Source organism: Pan troglodytes, chromosome 8 (genome assembly GCF_028858775.2).
Source record: "Pan troglodytes isolate AG18354 chromosome 8, NHGRI_mPanTro3-v2.0_pri, whole genome shotgun sequence".
In the NCBI taxonomy this organism is placed as follows: domain Eukaryota; kingdom Metazoa; phylum Chordata; class Mammalia; order Primates; family Hominidae; genus Pan; species Pan troglodytes.
Genome location: NC_072406.2, coordinates 87,388,749 through 87,407,807, shown reverse-complemented (window position 1 = coordinate 87,407,807; position 19,059 = coordinate 87,388,749). Strand labels below are relative to the sequence as shown.

Here is a 19,059-nt window from a genome sequence, read left to right as displayed (position 1 = left end):
ATTGCTATTCCCTCTGCCCCACATGGCCCCTCACTTCATCCAGGGCCTCTGCTCGAATGCCACCTCTGCAGAAGGACTTCCTTTAGTGCTATCTCAGTAGTGAGCATTCCCTGTCACTCTATCCTTTTAGCTGTTCTCTTTTTTTTTTTTTTGTCATAGCTGTTTGGGCTGCCTGAAGGCAATTTCTGCTAGCTAAATATCACCAGGAGCACACCTTAGTAAAACTAAGTTAGGTTTTGTTTTTGTTTTTTTTGAGACAGACTTTCACTCTGTCCTCCAGGCTGGAGTGGAGTGCATGATCTTGGCTCACTGCAACCTGTCTCTCAGGTTCAAGTGATTCTCTTGCCTCAGCCTCCCAAGTAGCTGGGATTACAGGTGTGCACTATCATGCTCGACTAATTTTTGTATTCTTAGTAAGAGTCGGGGTTTCACCACGTTGGCAAGGATGGTTTTGAACTCCTGACCTCAAATGATCCACCCACCTCGGCCTCCCAAAGTGCTGGGATTATAGGTGTGAGCCACTGCACCCAGCCAAAGGTAGGTTTTTAATTAAACTTCCTGCAGCGAGAAAGACTAAACACCTGGAGAAGGGAGGGGAATCTCAGTAAGAGAGTGTTAGGTGGGGCTGGTACAGGATTTGGGCTTGTGTTAGGTGTTCTTAAGGAAGGTTTAGGAAAGCAACCAAGTAGGGTGCTGCTCTGGATTGAGTGCTTTCAGAAACCTGGGGCAATTCGGAATCTTAATTCTTATGAAGGAACAAAGTGATAGTTGCCCATGTTAATCAGGAGCAGCATGTATGGCTATTTTTATGGCTGCACAGTGTCTTTATTGCTGTTCAGGCATGATTACAAGTGAAGAGGATCCATTACAGCCAGGCAGGGTCCTCATCTGATGATGATATTCTATAGAATTGCTTATGTTCAGTAGGAGAATGCCACTGTACCCAGGTCAATTACTAGTTGACAACTGCCAGGAATGCTTTTTTTCTCTCTCTCTCTCATATATGTGTTTATTGTCTAGAAAGTAAGATTCCTGAAGGCCGGGACTTTGTTTTGTTTACCACTGAACCACTAGCACTTAAACAGTGCCTGGCATAGAATAGCTACCGAATAAATGTTTAATAAATATTCTTTTAAAACATCTTCCATAGCTCAGATCCCACACATCTATAATGAAGCCCTCCACAGGTAAAGCTGGGTCTTTGGAAGGTCTTCCAGGTGATGATGGTAGGGCCAAAAATAGCTACTGCAGGCAGACCAGTATCAACATTACTCTTTACAGAACTTTAAAACAGAGAGCAACTGAGTCCTTTGGCCTTTCCCTTGGGCCAGACAAGACTTAGCCTCCTACAGGTGCTCAAGGAAGACAATGATCAGAAAAAATTGCTACTTTTGAATGACAAGAGATGGCCAATGTAAAGACTATGTTAAAAATTAAACAGGAGAAACACTCCTCAATCTGCTAAATCATCTTCCTGGCTGGGCACAGTGGCTTATGCGTATAATCCTAGCACTTTGGAAGGCCAAGGTGGGAGGATCGCTTGAGGCCAAGAGTTCAAGATCAGCATGGCCAACATAGTGAGACCCCCATCTCCACACACACACAAAAAGATTAAAAAGTATAATTGGAAAATCATTTCTTTTCCCCCTCAACATCTTATAGTCATATGGTCTTTAATAAGTCATAGTTGGCAGTTGAGTCTTCTAGAAAGTTTTGTATACCAAGTTGTCACCACTCCACCAATTCCTTATCATTTTACTATTTTAAAAACATTTTTTTTTTTTTTTTAGACGGAGTCTCGCTCTGTCACCCAGGCTGGAGTACAGTGGCGCGATCTCGGCTCACTGCAACCTCCACCTCCCGGGTTCAAGCAATTCTCCTGCCTCAGCCTCCCGAGTAGCTGGGACTACAGGCGCACACTGCCACCCCAGCTAATTTTTTTATTTTAGTAGCGACGGGGTTTCACCGTGTTGCTCAGGCTGGTCTCAAACTCCTGAGCTCAGGCAATCCGCCCGCCTCCCAAAGTGCTAGGATTACAGGCGTGAGCCACCGCGCCCTGCATCTTAAAAACACTTTTGGGCCGGGCACGGTGGCTCACGCCTGAAATCCCATCACTTTGGGAGGCCGAGGCGGGCAGGTCACGACGTCAGGAGATCGAGACCATCCTAGCTAGCACGGTGAAAACCATCTCTACTAAAAATACAAAAAATTAGCCGGGCGTGGTGGCGGGCGCCTGTGGTCCCAGCCGCTTGGGAGGCTGAGGCAGGAGAATGGCGTGAACCCGGGAGGCGGAGGTTGCAGTGAGCCAAGATCGCGCCACTGCACTCCAGCCTGGGCGACAGAGCAAGACTCCATCTCAGAAAAAAAAAAAAAAAGAAAAGAAAAAACACTTTTGAAGATTACTTTTGTAGCTAGGGAATTAAGATATCATTTTAAAATCTATAAATTTAGGCCAGGCGCAGTAGCTCACGCCTGTAATTCCAGCACTTTGGGAGGCTGAGGCGGGTGGATCACCTGAGGTCAGGAGTTTGAGACCAGCCTGGCCAGCACAGTGAAACCCTGTCTCTACTAAAAATACAAAAATTAGCAGGGCATGGTGGCAGGTGCCTATAATCTCAGCTACTTGGGAGGCTGAAGCAGGAAAATCACTTTAACCCGTGAGGCAGAGGTTGCAGTGAGCTGAGACAGCACCATTGCACTCCAGCCTGGGCAACAAGAGCGAAACTCTGTCTCAAAAAACTAAATAAATAAAATAAAATCTATAAAATTGGCAAACATAAAAAAATTCTGTAATATATTGCTTTGGCAATGGTGTGGATTAAGCAATTCTCCTGCCTCAGCCTCCCGAGTAGCTGGGTCTATAGGTGTGCACCACCACGCCCAGCTAATTTTTGTATTTTTAGTAGAGACGGGGTTTCACCATGTTGGCCAGGCTGGTCTCGATCTCCTGACCTCATGATCCGCCCACCTCAGCCTCCCAAAGTGCTGGGATTACAGGCGTGAGCCACCACACCCAGCTCCTCCTGCCTTGTTAAGATATATTAAGATATTCAATAATAGAAATACCCCCATCTAATCAGAACAGATTCCCACTTCAGTTAAACCTTCCCCAGAAGCTGCATAACTCAAGCCCACATCCTATCCTTTCCAACACCTTCCCACTGAGACGCCCCACAACTCCCCATGGTGTGTATTCTCCATTATAACAAACAATAAACCCAACTTATTCAACTAAGGTGTGTCCTTCATCCTTGGCTGGAAGGCACTGGAACATGTTAAGTGAAATAAGCAAGGTATGAAACCACATGTATATGTACATATATATGTATATGCTACAATTGGAGTAAAATAATGTAAACCTTTAAAATTAAAAAAATATGTTTGTAGGCTGGGCGCAGTGGCTTATGCATGCCTGTAATCCTAACACTTTGGGAGGCTGAGGCAGGCAGATCACCTGAGGTTGGGAGTTTGAGACCCGCCTGACCAACGTGGAGAAACCCCATCTCTACCAAAAATCCAAAATTAGCCGGGTGTGGTGGCGCATGCCTGTAATCCCAGCTACTTGGGAGGTTGAGGCGGAAGAATCGCTTGAACCCGGGAGGTGGAGACTGCAGTGAGCCGAGATCATGCCACTGCACTCCAGCCTGGGCAACAAAAGCAAAACTCCGTCTCAAAACAAAACAGAAACAACAAAAAAACCCATCAGGTACAGACATTCACTTCATAATATGACCCAGGGCTCCTAAAGCTGGAATATGAGCAGGTCTTGGTGGTTCTGTATTTCTGGCTCTCATGGGAGCCCCGTGAACTGAGAATATACGGCATTTAAATTTCATGCTACTCTACCAGAAGCCTTAAAACTATCATTTGTGCATCTTCAAAGTTCCAGCTGAAGGTGGCAACTGAGCTCCTCTGAGGCACTCTCTTAACTCAGCACCCTCATCTTAACATCTCCGTGAGCAAGGCTACAGTACTTTCATAAATTGGCCCTTAATACAACCTATGTGGTAGGCACTTTTTTCCACTTAAATAAGGTTAAGTGGAGGTTTGAAGAAAAACTTAATCAGTATCAGAAACACAACTCATACCCAGGTAATCAGAGCCTAAACCCAGTGCATTTTCTACTCCACCAAGCTCCTTGAGGTCTCTTCTGGACTATTTTTTTCCCAGAGTTCTCAAAAAGACTAGCTGGGCCAGCACTACAGAGGCTACATATTAGCAGTGATCAAGAAGACAAGTTCAGTTGCAGATCAAGCTGATACGGTCCTGTACCTGTGACAATGCTTAGCATTCTAACTACTCCACAGTTCTGGACTAAGTTCCACAGATTTAAAGTTGCAGAGCTCAATCATTTGCTTGTTTTTTTGGAGACAGGGTCTCACTTTGTCACCCAGGCTGGAGTGCAGTGGCATCATCTCGGCTCACTGCAGCCTCGACTTCCCAGGCTCAAGCGATCCTCCTGCCTCAGTCTCCCAAGTAGCTGGGACTACAGACACGCACCACCACACTTGGCTAATTTTTGTATTTTTTGTAGAGACGGGGTTTCACCATGTTGCCCAGGCTGGTCTCGAATTCCTAGGCTCAAGCGATCAGCCTGCCTTGGCCTCCCAAAGAGCTAGGATTACAGGCGTGAGCCACCACACCTGGCCAATCATTTGCAAAAACTAAAATTCATTATATAAAAAACTGACCAGCTCCATTAATAATGCAAAGACATTTCAATAAGAAACTGTAATCCAACTTTCAAATGTTTTATTTTTAGTGTTTTTAAACATTTTAATACAACAAAGATATAAAATAATATATATTAGTTAAATCTGGATTTAATTTAGAATCAAGATATTTACTTATGTACAAACACTGTGCTTCAAGGTATGGCTACCACAGGAACTTTCACATCTTCAAGTAATACTAGTTTCTCTGTGGATAGAGAGACATTTAGGTAGAATTCACAAAACAAAACATGTCCGTTTTAGTCCAAGCTAATTTTGCTTCCCCCATTAAGTACCAGTTTCCAATTTCTTTGTTCCATGTCAGAAATACTTCATTTTTCTAATAATACATAGATCCTCTGAATAAAACTTAGTAAAACTGAACATTTTTAAGATGACATTACTAATTGATAATATTGCTTGGCTATGTTCAATTCTCCAGACAACCCAGTTCTTCAGATTGAAAGAGACCTGAAGTAACAATGAAATTACCATAGTGTTCTTTCTCTTGCCATATCAGGCACAAACTTTCCTTATGCTGAAACATGGAATACACTGAATAAAAAGTCCTTTGGTTAATTTAGGGTAGAATGTATTATAAAAACCAGAATAGCTGAAATATGGCTTACAGATTTCAGAGATATTTGTATAGAACTTGAAGCAAAGTAATTGGTCACATTTTAGTTATTTGAAATTGGTGGCATTACATCCGGGTGAGGTGAGAAGGGGGTCCAAAACCTAGTTTCATACTAATTTTAGTCATTCAAAGTTACTCAAAGACAGGGAAAAGAAACAAAAAACCTACTCAGTCTCTTTCCATTCTTATTAGTCACCTGAAGCATTCTGACCTTTGATGTTACTAACAATTCTCCTCTACAGCAGTATGGGATAATTCAGGCTAAACTGCTTACAAACACAAACTGTTAAACTGTCAAGTTGGCATTAAAATTGACACCTTTGCTGGCTTAGAAACTGTCTAAATGAAACCAGTACTGTTTAAGAAAGCAATTGGACTATTCTACAAGACAGCTGTCTTGTCTCAAATGCCTGAATACCTTAAAGAACTGGCAAATGACTATATTATCATTACCTTTAGTATGAAGAAAATGTAAGTCTATAAAAGACTATCAAATAATTACATTTATTAAATTAGAGAGTTTAAAACAAGAATGTGGTTAACATTCTTAGGCAATTTAGATCTAGAATCCTTTAAAAAAGCTTACTATGAAATTAATGGTGAAACTGCCTTTTGTTGAATACAGTTAAAGAAGACTAGTGTTATAAATATGACTTTGTGAATACATGAGTAATACTTTCCAAACAGATGTTTCTAAAACAGACTGTTTCTTATCAGCTATAAAACAATCTGGTTCCTCTGTTTCCCATTTACAAATTACAGGATTTCTGGAATTCTTAGTAAAAACACACAGGCAGAGACAGGGCATGAAACACCGCTGCTCACAGAGTAAAGAGTTATAATCCCTGCAGGTCTCTTGATCCAATGGGTTCTGGTCTCTCTGTCACTGACTTTTTCTTCTGAATAGCCCACATTATTATTTTATTTTATTTTGTTTTTTTGAGATGGAGTCTCGCTCTGTCGCCCAGACTGGAGTGTAGTGGCAGTATCTCGGCTCACTGCAACCTCCGCCTCCTGGGTTCAAGCGATTCTTCTGCCTCAGCCTCCCGAGTAGCTGGGACTACAGGCATGGGCGTGCACCACCACGCCCGGCTAATTTTTGTATTTTTAGTAGAGACGGAGTTTCACCATATTGGCCAGGCTGGCCTCGAACTCCTGACCTCGTGATCTGCCTGCCTCAGCCTCCTAAAGTGCTGGGATTATAGGCATAGTTCGCATTATTTAACTGACTGGTTCTAAGGATAAGTTCTGATTTCAAAGGATACAAATAAATAGAGCTAGAAGTTCTATTTTTGCCCTTGCAATTCTGGTCAGAAAACTATGGAGAGGATAGCCACATAAAGAATTCTTGCAGCACAGCCACGAAAGGTTTCCCCCAAATTATTTTGTGATAACAGCAAACCTGCCTCCTTCAAAACCTCTTACTCTCTACCACTCTTCAATTACCCTTCAATAACACTACCCTACCTGGTCTTAAAAAAAAAAAAAAAAAGGCAAAGAAAAAAAAAGGCAACACTGCTGCCAGGAACACAGAAAATGCATTGAAGACTTGTAACATAACCTCCAGTTTGCATCCCCAAACCAAAAACCTTTTGGTTCCTTCCTTACTAAAGTCTCCATGATGATGTAAGCCTTCACAAGTCTGTAACTACAGAACCAAATACAAGGTCAAAAAATATGTAGACCAAAGCCATGTAGCTTCTCTGCCTAGCCACATTCACAGATAAAATGTAAACATAAATACTATCTTCACTATGGTTTAGATTTTAACCAGGAAAAAAAATGAACACAAAATCTGGAAATTTCTGGACAAAACAAAAAGCAACTAAAATACAGGTTTCATGTTTAAGTAAAACTGAAAATAAATTTGTCTCAATGTTTTCCAAGAAAGAGATGATTAATTTATGTAAACACTGCCTTATAATAGTTAAAACAATAAGTTATACCTAACTTACATTTTTCTCAAAACATACATGAGCAAGTGCAAGGCTGAAAAGTTATTTTACAATCCCCATTGCAGTCTGTTGTTAGGTCTCTCAATGTCAATAGCTCTGCAAAGTTAGTTACATTTATTTTTCTATTTGGTCTTAGAATAGAATTTATATGAAGGAAAGAAGACTGAGGTTAATAGCTATTTAAGTTTTTGTTATTAATTGATTGATTGATTGAGGCAGGGTCTCACTCTGTCCCCAAGGCTGGAGTGCAGTGGCATGATTACAGCTCACTGTAGCCTCAACCTCCTTGGGCTCAAGTGATCCTTCTGCCTCAGCCTCCCATGTAGCTGGGACCACAGGCATGCACCACCACGCCCAGCTAATTTTCTAAACAACTTTTTGTGGGGACGAGGTCTCACTTTGTTGCCCAGGCTGGTCTCGTTTACCTGAGCTCAAGTGATCCTCCTGCCTTAGCCTCCCAAAGTGCTGCGATTACAGGCATTAGCCACTGCACCCATTCTAATTTTGTTTGTTTGTTTTGTTTTGTTTTGTTTTGAGATGGAGTCTCGCTCTGTCACCTAGGCTGGAGTGCAGTGGAGTGATCTCAGCTCACTGCAAACTCCACCTCCTGGGTTCAAGTGTTTCTTGTTCCTCGGTCTCCCAAGTAGCTGGGATTACAAGTGCGTGCCACCATGCCCAGCTAATTTTTGTAGTTTTAGTAGAGATGAGGTTTCACCATATTGGCCAGGCTGATCTCGAACTCCTGACCTCAAGCCATCCGCCTGCCTTGGCCTCCCAAAGTGCTGGGATTACAGGCGTGAACCATTGCACCCAGCCATGTTTTTAAGAGAATGGGTCTTGCTACCTTGCCCGGGCTGGAATGCAGTGGTTATTCATAGGCGTTATAACACACTCCAGCTTCTAACTCCTGGCCTCAAGCAATCCTCCTGCCTCAGCCTCCTCAGAAGCTGGGACTATAGCCTTGCACCACTGCACTCGGCTTAACATTTTAGCATTAATGTTGCCATACAGTTTTTTGAACCCTTTCCCAAAAGCCAACATCAGTGCCTCCCTAGCTAAATTCAGTCTGTTCTGTCACGTAGAAAAATAACAGTAACGTATCTTTTTACCTGAAGGGTCAAACCACTCTAACTGGCATAGGAAACATCCTTTACTTTCCATGATTATGCAACTTCTTTACATGAGATGTTGGCATTTTGTTCCTAGCATGTAACAGAATCAGCAATTTAAGATATCAGATTCTGAGGTGTGAGATTTAAAAGCATAAAAGTTGAATTGCCTTGCATTTCTCAAGTGAGAAATACAAAAATAATGTTCACAGCAGACACAAATTGGGGTCATTCAGCACTAGCTGAGACTTGTTTGCATAATTTCCTTTCCTACCCAATTCATTCAGGCTCCTATGTAGCTTATACAGGGGTGGGAATATGACTCAAAGTGCAAAAATAAAATATTTCACCCAGATAAGGAAGGAGCAAGCTTCTGCTATGTGGCCTAATTGCAGGCCTCAGAATGCCAGCACCTTTTCTAAGTTTTTGTTTTAAAATGGAATGTAAAAACTACATAATTAATATTCCAAGCAGCTAAGCTCATTAGTTGGGAGTTTAAATTCCAATTCCATAACCATCCTACTGTCATAACTACTGTAAAAAAATCATTAAAAATAAAGTAACAAATGTTATCATAGACGTGAAATTACTTAAAGTACTAAATTTCTAGTGTTGTAAATAGCAGCTAAGTTATATCACTTCCTGACTGCCAAATTAAGACTAAATAGAAAGAATGTATATACACCATTATATTTAAAAGTAAAAAACAACGAAACTTTTTCATATCCAAGTATGTCTGAGACTGTTTACTTCCAACGGCCAAGAATGATAAATTTCAAAAACCAAAAAGTTATATTTTGCGTGCTGTAAGTTTCTTTTCAGGAGAAAACAATTCTTTGCATGCATACCTCCCTACTTAACGGCATTAAGAACTTTAACATCTGGTAAAACACTCCTATTTGGCTCATTTAATAACACCATTAAAAAAGCATAAAATTGAACTGTCATCTAACAACTATAGCACAAAGAAGTTATTCTGGGTACCTATACCACTAACATTAAGCCCATTTATTTTTATGGATGCAGCCATTTTTCCCTCATGAATACTCACTGAGGGTCACTGAACCCTCAGAACAAAATAGGCACTGCATCTTTTGTTGCATCTTTGGTGAAATATGCCAGCCCTACATTTGCATTAATGAGGAGACCAATGGCATCCTAGCCAGTACTCTGTCACGTCATCTATGGCCTATTCTCTTCTTATTTCAGGCATCCTGGTATGCTCAGTATATTTAAAGATGGTTCAGAAGGCAAAAACTCTTTGTCAGTAAAACAGATCATGTCCCAGGGTTGCATTTTTTAAAATGAAACAAAGATTAGTCCAAAGAACAAGTACTGTCACTTGTTAGGGTTTCTTCTTCTAAAGGTAATAAGGAGCTTCAAAACATATTATTTCTTGACTAGAGCCCTACTGGAAATCAATGAAAATTCCTCAACCAGCAAACTGCTCAAGTTGACTTGTTTAAAGTTCAATAAGCAAATACTCAACAGGTAAGGGTACAGCCTGACTTCAATCACAACATTAAGTCTTCCTAAAGAGAAGGGGCAGAAAACATCTACTTAAGCTTTCTGTTCAAATAGCTACATAAGGACTCTTGATTGTTCTTTCTTGCTTTTTATAATCATAACTTTGCTCAGAACAGAAAACTTTACTTTGTCAACACATAAGCCAGGCATCTAAGAACAACTTAGGGGGAGAACGCAAAGTTACTCATTTTCAACAACTATTATATATTTAATCACAAATTCATTAGAAAGATAGTATTCATCCAATTAGTCTTTTCATTATTGCTGGTTTTGAAAATGGCCAACAATATTCATTAGGTACTGTGCCATTAACATTGCATTCAAAAAAAGAGAACATGGGAAACCAAATCCTTGCTCTCCTACTCTGCTGATATGCTCTGGTATTGGCCAGAGTATGGTAGTACAAAAAGAGTCTTGTTGTTATATAAAAAGCAATAAACACATCAATGGAATAATGTTCATGGGCAGCCAAGATGAAGAAGATTCCAAAGAGGTTGAGAACCCAGGATAAAGTGTGCAAGAAATTCCAGCTTCTTGGTGTATCTAGGAAAAGGACAGAAAGATCATTTTAAAGCTACATTCCTTCCAATGCTTCTCAGTCACGTTTCTCAGGTCAGGCTGTTTTGCCATTCTTCACAGGATCTGACACCCTTCCCACAGCCTTCACTGCAGCAAGTTATCTAATACGCATAGAAGCACTAAAAAGATACTTACATTCGGTGACAAAGAAATTCAGCATAGTTAGGACGACTGTGTGGCCACTAAACATGTAATCTCCACATGTGTGAACGCCAGTCAGGGTCATACCAAAGCCACTCCAAATGGCAAAGGCTCGATGTAATTTCTCCCATACACTGCCGTATATCTATGAAGAAAAGTTATGAATTAGTGCTTCAAATGCTTAGGGAGGTGGGAACTTCCCAACATCCATTCCTATTGAAATTCAAATGCTGAATAACTTAGAAATAAGATCTAAGCCAAAGCATCTAGGCCCTCAGTCTAATGAATTCCAGCCAGACTTCAAGAATGGGTGGGCAAAGCTTGGCTGTACTCAGAAATATTTTGGTAATTAAATGAAATCAGACTGGGCACAGTGGCTCATGCCTGTAATCCCAGCACTTTGGGAGGCTGAGGTGGGCGGATCACCTGATGTCAGGAGTTCAACATCAGCCTGGCCAACATGGCGAAACCCCAACTCTACTAAAAATACAAAAATTAGCCAGGCATGGTGGTACACACCTGTAATCCCAGCTACTAGGGAGGTTAAGGCAAGAGAATCACTTGAACCTGGGAGGCGGAGGTTGCAGGGAGCCGAGATCGCGCCACTGTACTCCAGCCTGGGCGACAGAGTAAGACTCTGTCTCAAAAAAATTGATTAATTAATTAAAAATAAATAAATAAATGAAATCACTGTAACATGAACTCCTTTACTAGGAGTTCTTTTATAATAAAAAGTTCTCTATAATACAAAAACATCTCCAAGTTTTTAATCCAATATCACAGTAGTAGTTGCTTGGCTATACTTGCCAATAAGACATAGGCTATGACAGACGGAGATCAATGTCTACCTTTCAACATCCACTCTCCCCTTCTTCACTGGTAACACAATCTCAAATATATTGAGGCAGCAATGAATTCAGCCAAAATATTGCCTTTCCCAGCCTCCCTTGTAGCTAGGTGTGGCCACGTGACTAAGTTCTGTACAATAAGATCTAAGTAGAAGTGTTAAGGGTTTCTGGGAAGGCTACTTATCAAGGTAAGAGACAACAGTTTTGAGGAAGTCTTTTCTAACTTTTTACCTTTCCTTTTTTGTCTACAACTCAGACTCATTCAACTGGAGGTGAAACTCCAGCAACCATCTTGGACCACAAAGTAGCCTTGAGGATACAAGCCAAGTATTGGGATAGCAGACCAGAACGACAGAAGAATTATGGGGTTTTTTTGGATGACTTCGTAAAATTATCATACCAGACCTTGTGTACCTACCTTCAGACTCTTTTTTGAGAGAGAATAAACCATTGTGTGTTTATTAAACCATAGCCACTTTGAATTTCCAGTTATCAATAGCCAAACCTAATCCCAACTCCCACACATACGCCTAAAAAAGCAGTCCATTTTGAGGAAGACCTTGAGTGATAACTGCTTTACAAAAGAGGGACAGTCACTTAAAAAAAAAAAAGCATACCGCAGGGTGCGGTGGCTCACGCCTATAATCCCAGCACTTTGAGAGGCCGAGGTGGGTGGATCATCTGAGGTCAGGAGTTCGAGATCAGCCTGACCAACATGGAAAAACCCATCTCTACTAAAAGTACAAAAATTAGCTGGGCATGGTGGCACATGCCTGTAATCCCAGCTACTCAGGAGACTGAGGCAGGAAAATCTCTTGATCCCGGGAGGGGGAGGTTGTGGTGAGTAGAAATCGTGCCATTGCACTCCAGCCTGGGCAACAAGAGCAAAACTCCATCTCAAAAAAAAAAAAAAGAGGCCAGGCACGGTGGCTCACGCCTGTAATCCCAGCACTTTGGGAGGCCGAGGCAGGTGGATCACAAGGTCAGGAGATTGAGACCATCCTGGCTAACACGGTGAAACCCCATCTCTACTAAATATACAAAAAATTAGCCAGGCTTGGTGGCGGGCGCCTGCAGTCCCAGCTACTCGGGAGGCTGAGGCAGAAGAATGGCGTGAACCCGGTAGGTGGAGCTTGCAGTGAACAGAGATCGCGCCACTGCACTCTAGCCTGACTACACTCTAGCCTGGGCGACAGAGCGAGACTCCGTCTCAAAACAACAACAACAACAACAACAACAACAAAAACCACACACAAAAAGGCATACTAATATTATTATAATAATACAATTTAATAATAACATAATAATGGTACAAAAAGGTGCTAAAATTTTATGTACATTTACTATGTGCAAGGCATGCTGCTAAGTGCTTTATATGTTACTGCATTTAATTTCCACAGCAATCCTATGAAGTGCTTTAATTGTGCAGATGAGGAAACTGGCTTAGAGAGGTCACATAGCTAGTAAGTAACACAGTCAGGATGTGAACCCAGGGAGCCCAATTCCAAAGCCCTATGTCTTAAAGATTCTATCAAATATGACCAAAATAAACAACCTCATAGATATCACAATCTCATTAGGAATCTCACCTGCTGATTATACACTGCCCAGCTTTCCCTTTCTGCCTCATTTGAGGGAAAGAAAGGAAGAAGAATTTATTATTAGAGAGAAAGAAAGATAATACACATGGGTTTGGTTCTTCTGTGATCGCTATGAACACGGGCTTAGAGATATTACTCTTGAGAAAGTAAAAAATCATGTAGTAAATAAACAGAAGAGACTGGTAGGAAAATGTCTCAACCAAGGATAGGAAACTAGTGATGCCAGTCAAAAGGCAGTTATCTCTCCATCCTTTCCCATCTTAAATGTCTCATATATCCTTCCAAAAAATGAAAACTGAAACACAACGGAGCAGAATGAATAGGATGTTTTGACAAGAGAAGGTGTAGAAATATGCATTAAGTGTTTCTAAATTTCAAAAATAGGCATGTTCTTGGTTCTGTCCTCAAACCCCTTACTTCCAGGAATGCAATTTCAAGCAATTAATTTATTATAATGAAACTACCTTATGGAATTCACTGTAAGGGATTTGATTTCTATTTATAACAATTACTGCAAATAATACGGGTCAATAAGTAGGTTATATTATAATTCAAAGCAATTAACAGTATTTAGGTCAGATTGGAGTAGAAATATCTATATATAACCAACTGATAAAAACAGTCATTAGAGACAGAAAAAGGGCTGTTTATACCATAGAAGGATGGTATCTAATTTATTTTTGCAGCATATGTTGCAGCCCTATGCACAGATATCCCTCTCCTCAGTGGCTGTCCTACAATTAAATCCCTTAGCTACGGAAAATTTTCTCTTTTCAGTGTAATAAGCTTATATTTTTCTTCTTTAAAATCTGTCCTGGCTAGGTATGGTGGCTCATGCCTGTAATCCCAACACTTTGAGAGGTAGAGATGGAAAGAGCACTTGAAGTCAGGAGCTCGAGACCAGCCTGAGCAGCAAAGTGAAATCCTGTTTCTACAAAAAAAAAAAATTAAAATTAGGCCAGGCACGGTGGCTCACGCCTGTAATCCCAGCACTTTCGGAGGTCGAGGCAGGTGGATCATGAGGTCAGGAGTTCAAGACCAGCCTGGCCAAGATGGTGAAACCCCATCTCTACTGAAAATACAAAAATTAGCTGGGTGTGGTGGCAGGCGCCTGTGATCCCAGTTACTTGGGAGGCTGAGACAGGAGAATCCCTTGAACCCAGGAGGTGGAGGATGCAGTAAGCCAAGATCGCACCACCGCACTCTAGCCAGGGCGACAGAGAAAGACTCCGTCTAAAAAAAAAAAAAATCAGTTGGCTGTGGTGGCGTGTGCCTGTGGTCCCAGCTACTCAGAAGGCTGATGCAGGAGGACTGCCTGAGACCAGGAATTTTAGGCTGACAGTGAGCTATGATCATGCCACACTATACTCTAGCCTGGGTGACAAAGCGAGAATCTGTCTTAAAAAAACAATGACTAAAATACAATAAAATCTCCCCTAATCAACTAGAATACTATTTGGGTGAAACTCTTCATACCATGTACACAGCATACTATTTTGGAGAAACTGCGCACACCATGCACAGAAACAAATTCAAAACAAATTAAACATGTAAAATATAAAAAAATAAGAACATAAAAGCATCAGATATTACCTTTCATCAATCAGAATGGCACTGCTGGCAAGAGGGTGAGAAAGCTGACACGCATACATGTTGGCAGTAGTGAAAAACTCATCTTTTCAAGTGTGTATTTCAGCAACACATATCACTTTCTTTTTTTTTTTTTTTTTTTTTTTTTTGAGATGGAGTCTCGCTCTGTCACCCAGGCTGGAGTGCAGTGGTGTGATCTCAGCTCACTGCAACCTCTGCCTCCCAGGTTCAAGTGATTCTTCTGCCTCAGCCTCCCGAGTAGCTGGGATTACAGGTGCCCGCCACCATGCCCAGCTAATTATTTGTATTTCTAGTAGAGATGGGGTTTCATCATGTTGGCCAGCCTGGTCTTGAACTCCTGGCCTCAAGTGATGCGCCCACCTCGGACTCCCAAAGTGCTGGGATTACAGGCATGAGCCACCTTGTCCAGCCCATATTATATTTTTTAATGTGCATGTCCTTTAATTCTATAATTTTACTTGCAATAATTTATCTTAAGGAGATAACTAAGTGCAAAAGCACAATGTACAAGAATGTTTACTATAGCACTGTTTATAAATAGTAAAATTTTGAAACAACCAAAATGTACATCATTTGGAGCCTGGTATCCACAATGGAATACTGTTAAAAAGATGAATATGACCACATGTACTTCTTCAGAAAAAAGTAAACAACATACTATTAAATGAAAAATAGGCTAAAGAGGCTGGGCGCGATGGCTCACGCCTGTAATCTCAGCACTTTGGGAGGCCAAGGCGGGCGGATCATGAGGTCAGGAGATCGAGACCATCCTGGCTAACACAGTGAAACCCCGTCTCTACTAAAAATACAAAAAAATTAGCCATGCATGGTGGCGGGCGCCTGTAGTCCCAGCTACTCGGGAGGCTGAGGCAGGAGAATGGCATGAACCTGGGAGGCAGAGTTTGCAGTGAGCCGAGATCGTGCCACTGCACTCCCGCCTGGGTGACACAGCGAGACTCCATCTCAAAAAAAAAAAAGAAAGAAAGAAAGAAAGAAAAGGAAAACTAGGTTAAAGAACAATGTTTGCAATATAATCCTACCTTGTTTCAAAAGTATCTATGAAAACTTATATGAGGGCCAGGCGCTGTGGCTCACACCTGTAATCCCAACACTTTGGGAGGCCAAGGCGGGTGGATCACCTGAGGTCAGGAGTTCAAGACCAGCCTGGCCAACATGGAGAAACCCCATCTCTACTAAAAATACAAAAAATAGCCAGGCGTGATGGTCCCAGCTACTCGGGAGGCTGAGGCAGGAGAATGGCTTGAACCTGGCAAGAGGAGGTTGCAGTGAGCCAAGACTGTGCCACACTACTCCAGCCTGGGCGACTGGGAAAGACTCCACCTCAAAAAAAAAAAACAAAAAAAAAACCCAAAAAAACTTATATGAATGTGTAAGTATGCTTAAAAATGGTCTGTGTGGCTATACACACAACTGTTAACTGTATTATTTATAGGGTGTGGTAAAAAAGAATCAGGTGAATTTTTACTTTTTAATATATACATTTCTATATAATTTGAATTTTTATAATAAACATATAATTTTATAATTTGAAAAAATTACTTTTCCTTTTTGGAAAAAGAAAAAAAGACCTCAAAACAGCTTTTACCTTAAAAATAAAACATTTCCTTTACATGAAATCCTGTGTCATATCAACCCTTCCCCCTTTCTTACTGGTCAGTCTAAGCCTTCCTAATACCAGGAGAAAGTTTTGTCACCCTTCAGCTCAGGGGTATATTTTTAGTTCTTGATCTCCTTTGGCTGCTTAATCTTCCCTTGTTGGCATTTCAGCTATGATATTGCAGTACAAGAAGTGAACGTGAATGCTGTTACAAACAACATTAAAATAATTACAAAGATGTTAACACATACATTTATTTGAATATGTGAGAACACAGAATTAAAGCATAGAGGCCTAGAAAAGTAGAGTTCTTTTGTCCAAATTTGTATATAATTTGGACAAAATTCTTTGCAAATTTGTATACAGATTTTAGCCAATTTTGTATATAAAGTACAGGCGATTTTCAGAGTCTTATTTTGTTCCCATCTGCATAATTTCTTCTGTTTAATGAGAAGGGATGTCTACAGTACACCAAAACAAATCCACAAAATATAAAATGAAAACCAAAAGTCAGCCATTATTTTGTTTATCTCAGAAAGAGTAAAGTTTAGAGTGCTGAGTATGTCGTCAAACTGCAACTTTCTTTTTGTTTGTTTGTTTGTTTTGTTTTGAGATGCAGATTCACTCTTGTTGCCCAGGGTGGAGTACAATGGTGCCATCTTGGCTCACTGCAACCTCCGCCTCCTGGGTTCAAGTGACTCTCATGCCTCAGCCTTCCGAGTACCTGGGATTACAGGTGCCCGTCACCACGCCCAGGTAATTTTCTGTATTTTTAGTAGATTGCACCATGTTGGCCACGCTGGGTCTTTAACTCCTGACCTCAGGTGATCCACCCGCCTTGGCCTCCCAAAGTGCTGGGATTACAGGCGTGAGCCACTGCACCTGGCCGGCAACATTTTTAAAGGAGTGAGGAGGACAGTGAAGGAACCAGAGCATGCCATATGAGAAACTTTTAAAATGCTAAGGATAGTGGGAAAGGGAAAATGATAATTGAAAGAAAATTGTTTTCTTTCTTTCTTTCTTTGTTTTTGAGACAGAGTCTTGCTCTGTTGCCCAGGCTAGAGTGCAGTGGTGCGATCTCGGCTCCCTACAACCTCCGCCTCCCAGGTTCAAGCGATTGAACCTCAGCCTCCCGAGTAGCTGGGATTACAGGCGTCCACCACTGCACCTGGCTAATTTTTGTATTTTTAGTAGAGATGGGGTTTAACCATCTTGGCCAGGCTGGTCTCAAACTCCTGACCTCGTGATCCACCCACCTTGGCCTCCCAAAGTGCTGGGATTACAGGCATGAGCCACTGCGCCCGGCCAAAATAAACACTTTTTTTTTTTTTTTTTTTGAGATGGAGTCTCGCTCTGTTGCCCAGGCTGGAGTGCAGTGGCACGATCTCAGCTCATTGCAACCTCCACCTCCTGGGTTCAAGCAATTCTCTGCCTCAGGCTTCTGAGTAGCTGGGATTACAAGTGCCCACCACCATGCCCAACTAATTTTTGTATTTTTAGTAGAGACGGAGTTTCACCATCTTGGCCCAGCTGGTCTTGAACTTCTGACCTCATGATCTGCCCGCCTCGGCCTCCCAAAGTGCTGGGATTACAGGCATGAGCCACTGCGCCCGGCCGAAAGAAACTTGTTTTCTATAGCTCCACAGCATAGAACGAGTTTCAACAGAAATAACAGAGAGGTAGAATCTGGCTTAAGACTTTTACCAAATTATTTCTATAGTTTTTTTTATAGACATTGCAGATACTAAAAAGCACATTTTAATACTATAAGCAAAATCTTAGCCCTATTGCATATAGTGTGCCATCAACCCACCAAAAACAAGAATGATAAAGAAGGTAGCAGGCTACCTTTCCAGTACACTGCAGGTGTTGTCCTGGCACGGAGAGGGAGGTCACAAACATGGTAAAGCAGCGAAGCAAGAATACAGTTCCCATCAGACTACAGAGCCTTCGCAGAAGTATTGACCTGTAACAGATCAACCAAAAAGGGGGAAAGATCAGAAGAAAACAAACCAAAAAACCCCAGGCATCAAATATTTACTTCAAGGAAGAGCAAACAGAAAAATCACTAGACTCTTTGAAGAGGACAGAAATCTTAAAGACCATCAAAAGCATCGTTGTCCAATAGAATTCTCTGCTTCTCTGCAATGATGGAAATGTTCCATATACTGTCCAAGAAGCTATTTATATACTATGTGGATCTTACGGACTTGAAATGTGGCCAGTATGACTGAGGAACTGAGTTTTAAATTTTATTTCATTTTAGTTAATTTAAATTTTGCCATAATGAACAATACAGACCTAAATTAGATTCTAAGAGCATCATTTCACTGATAAGAAAATATGGCTAAGAGTCCAGGCGTGGTGGTGTGTGCCTGTAATCCCAGCTACTTGAGAGGCTGAGGCAGGAGAATCACTTGAACCCGGGAGGTGGAGGTTGCAGTGAGCCAAGACTGCGCCATTGCACTCCAGCCTGGGCAACAATAGTGAAACTCCGTCTCAAAAAAAAAAAAGAAAATATGGCTAAAAGAAAGTAAAAGAGTTATACAAGACAGAAGACAAGTAAGCCTGGTGTTAGTCCTATTACTGAAAATTGCTCTTAAATTATTTATAAGAGATAAAGTTGGCCGAGGATGGTGGCTCACGCTTGTAATTGCAGCCCTTTGGGAGGCCAAGGTGGGAGGATTGCTTGAGTCCAAAAGTTTGACAACAGCTTGGGCA

The 19,059-nt window shown here is 41.4% G+C and overlaps 1 protein-coding gene across 6 annotated transcripts in view; it reads right to left on the bottom strand.

Annotated features, from left to right (window-relative positions):
- Positions 1 to 4,735: 4,735 nt before the first annotated feature.
- The window catches only part of SAMD8 (sterile alpha motif domain containing 8), an 82,296-nt gene continuing 67,972 nt past the window's right edge, over positions 4,736 to 19,059 (bottom strand). For 4 of the 6 annotated variants that reach the window (XM_063781908.1, XM_054659712.2, XM_024346455.3 and 1 more), the window contains exons 4-6: positions 18,187 to 18,304; positions 10,655 to 10,805; positions 9,130 to 10,483 (exon numbers count right to left, since the gene is read on the bottom strand). In XM_063781908.1, the coding sequence (XP_063637978.1) occupies positions 10,179 to 10,483; positions 10,655 to 10,805; positions 18,187 to 18,304 (574 nt within the window). In that variant the 3' untranslated portion in view covers positions 9,130 to 10,178. Of the gene's footprint in view, positions 10,484 to 10,654; positions 10,806 to 18,186; positions 18,305 to 19,059 lie in introns of all 6 variants that reach the window. The other 2 variants (XM_009458770.5, XM_009458769.5) reach the window with 1 other exon arrangement.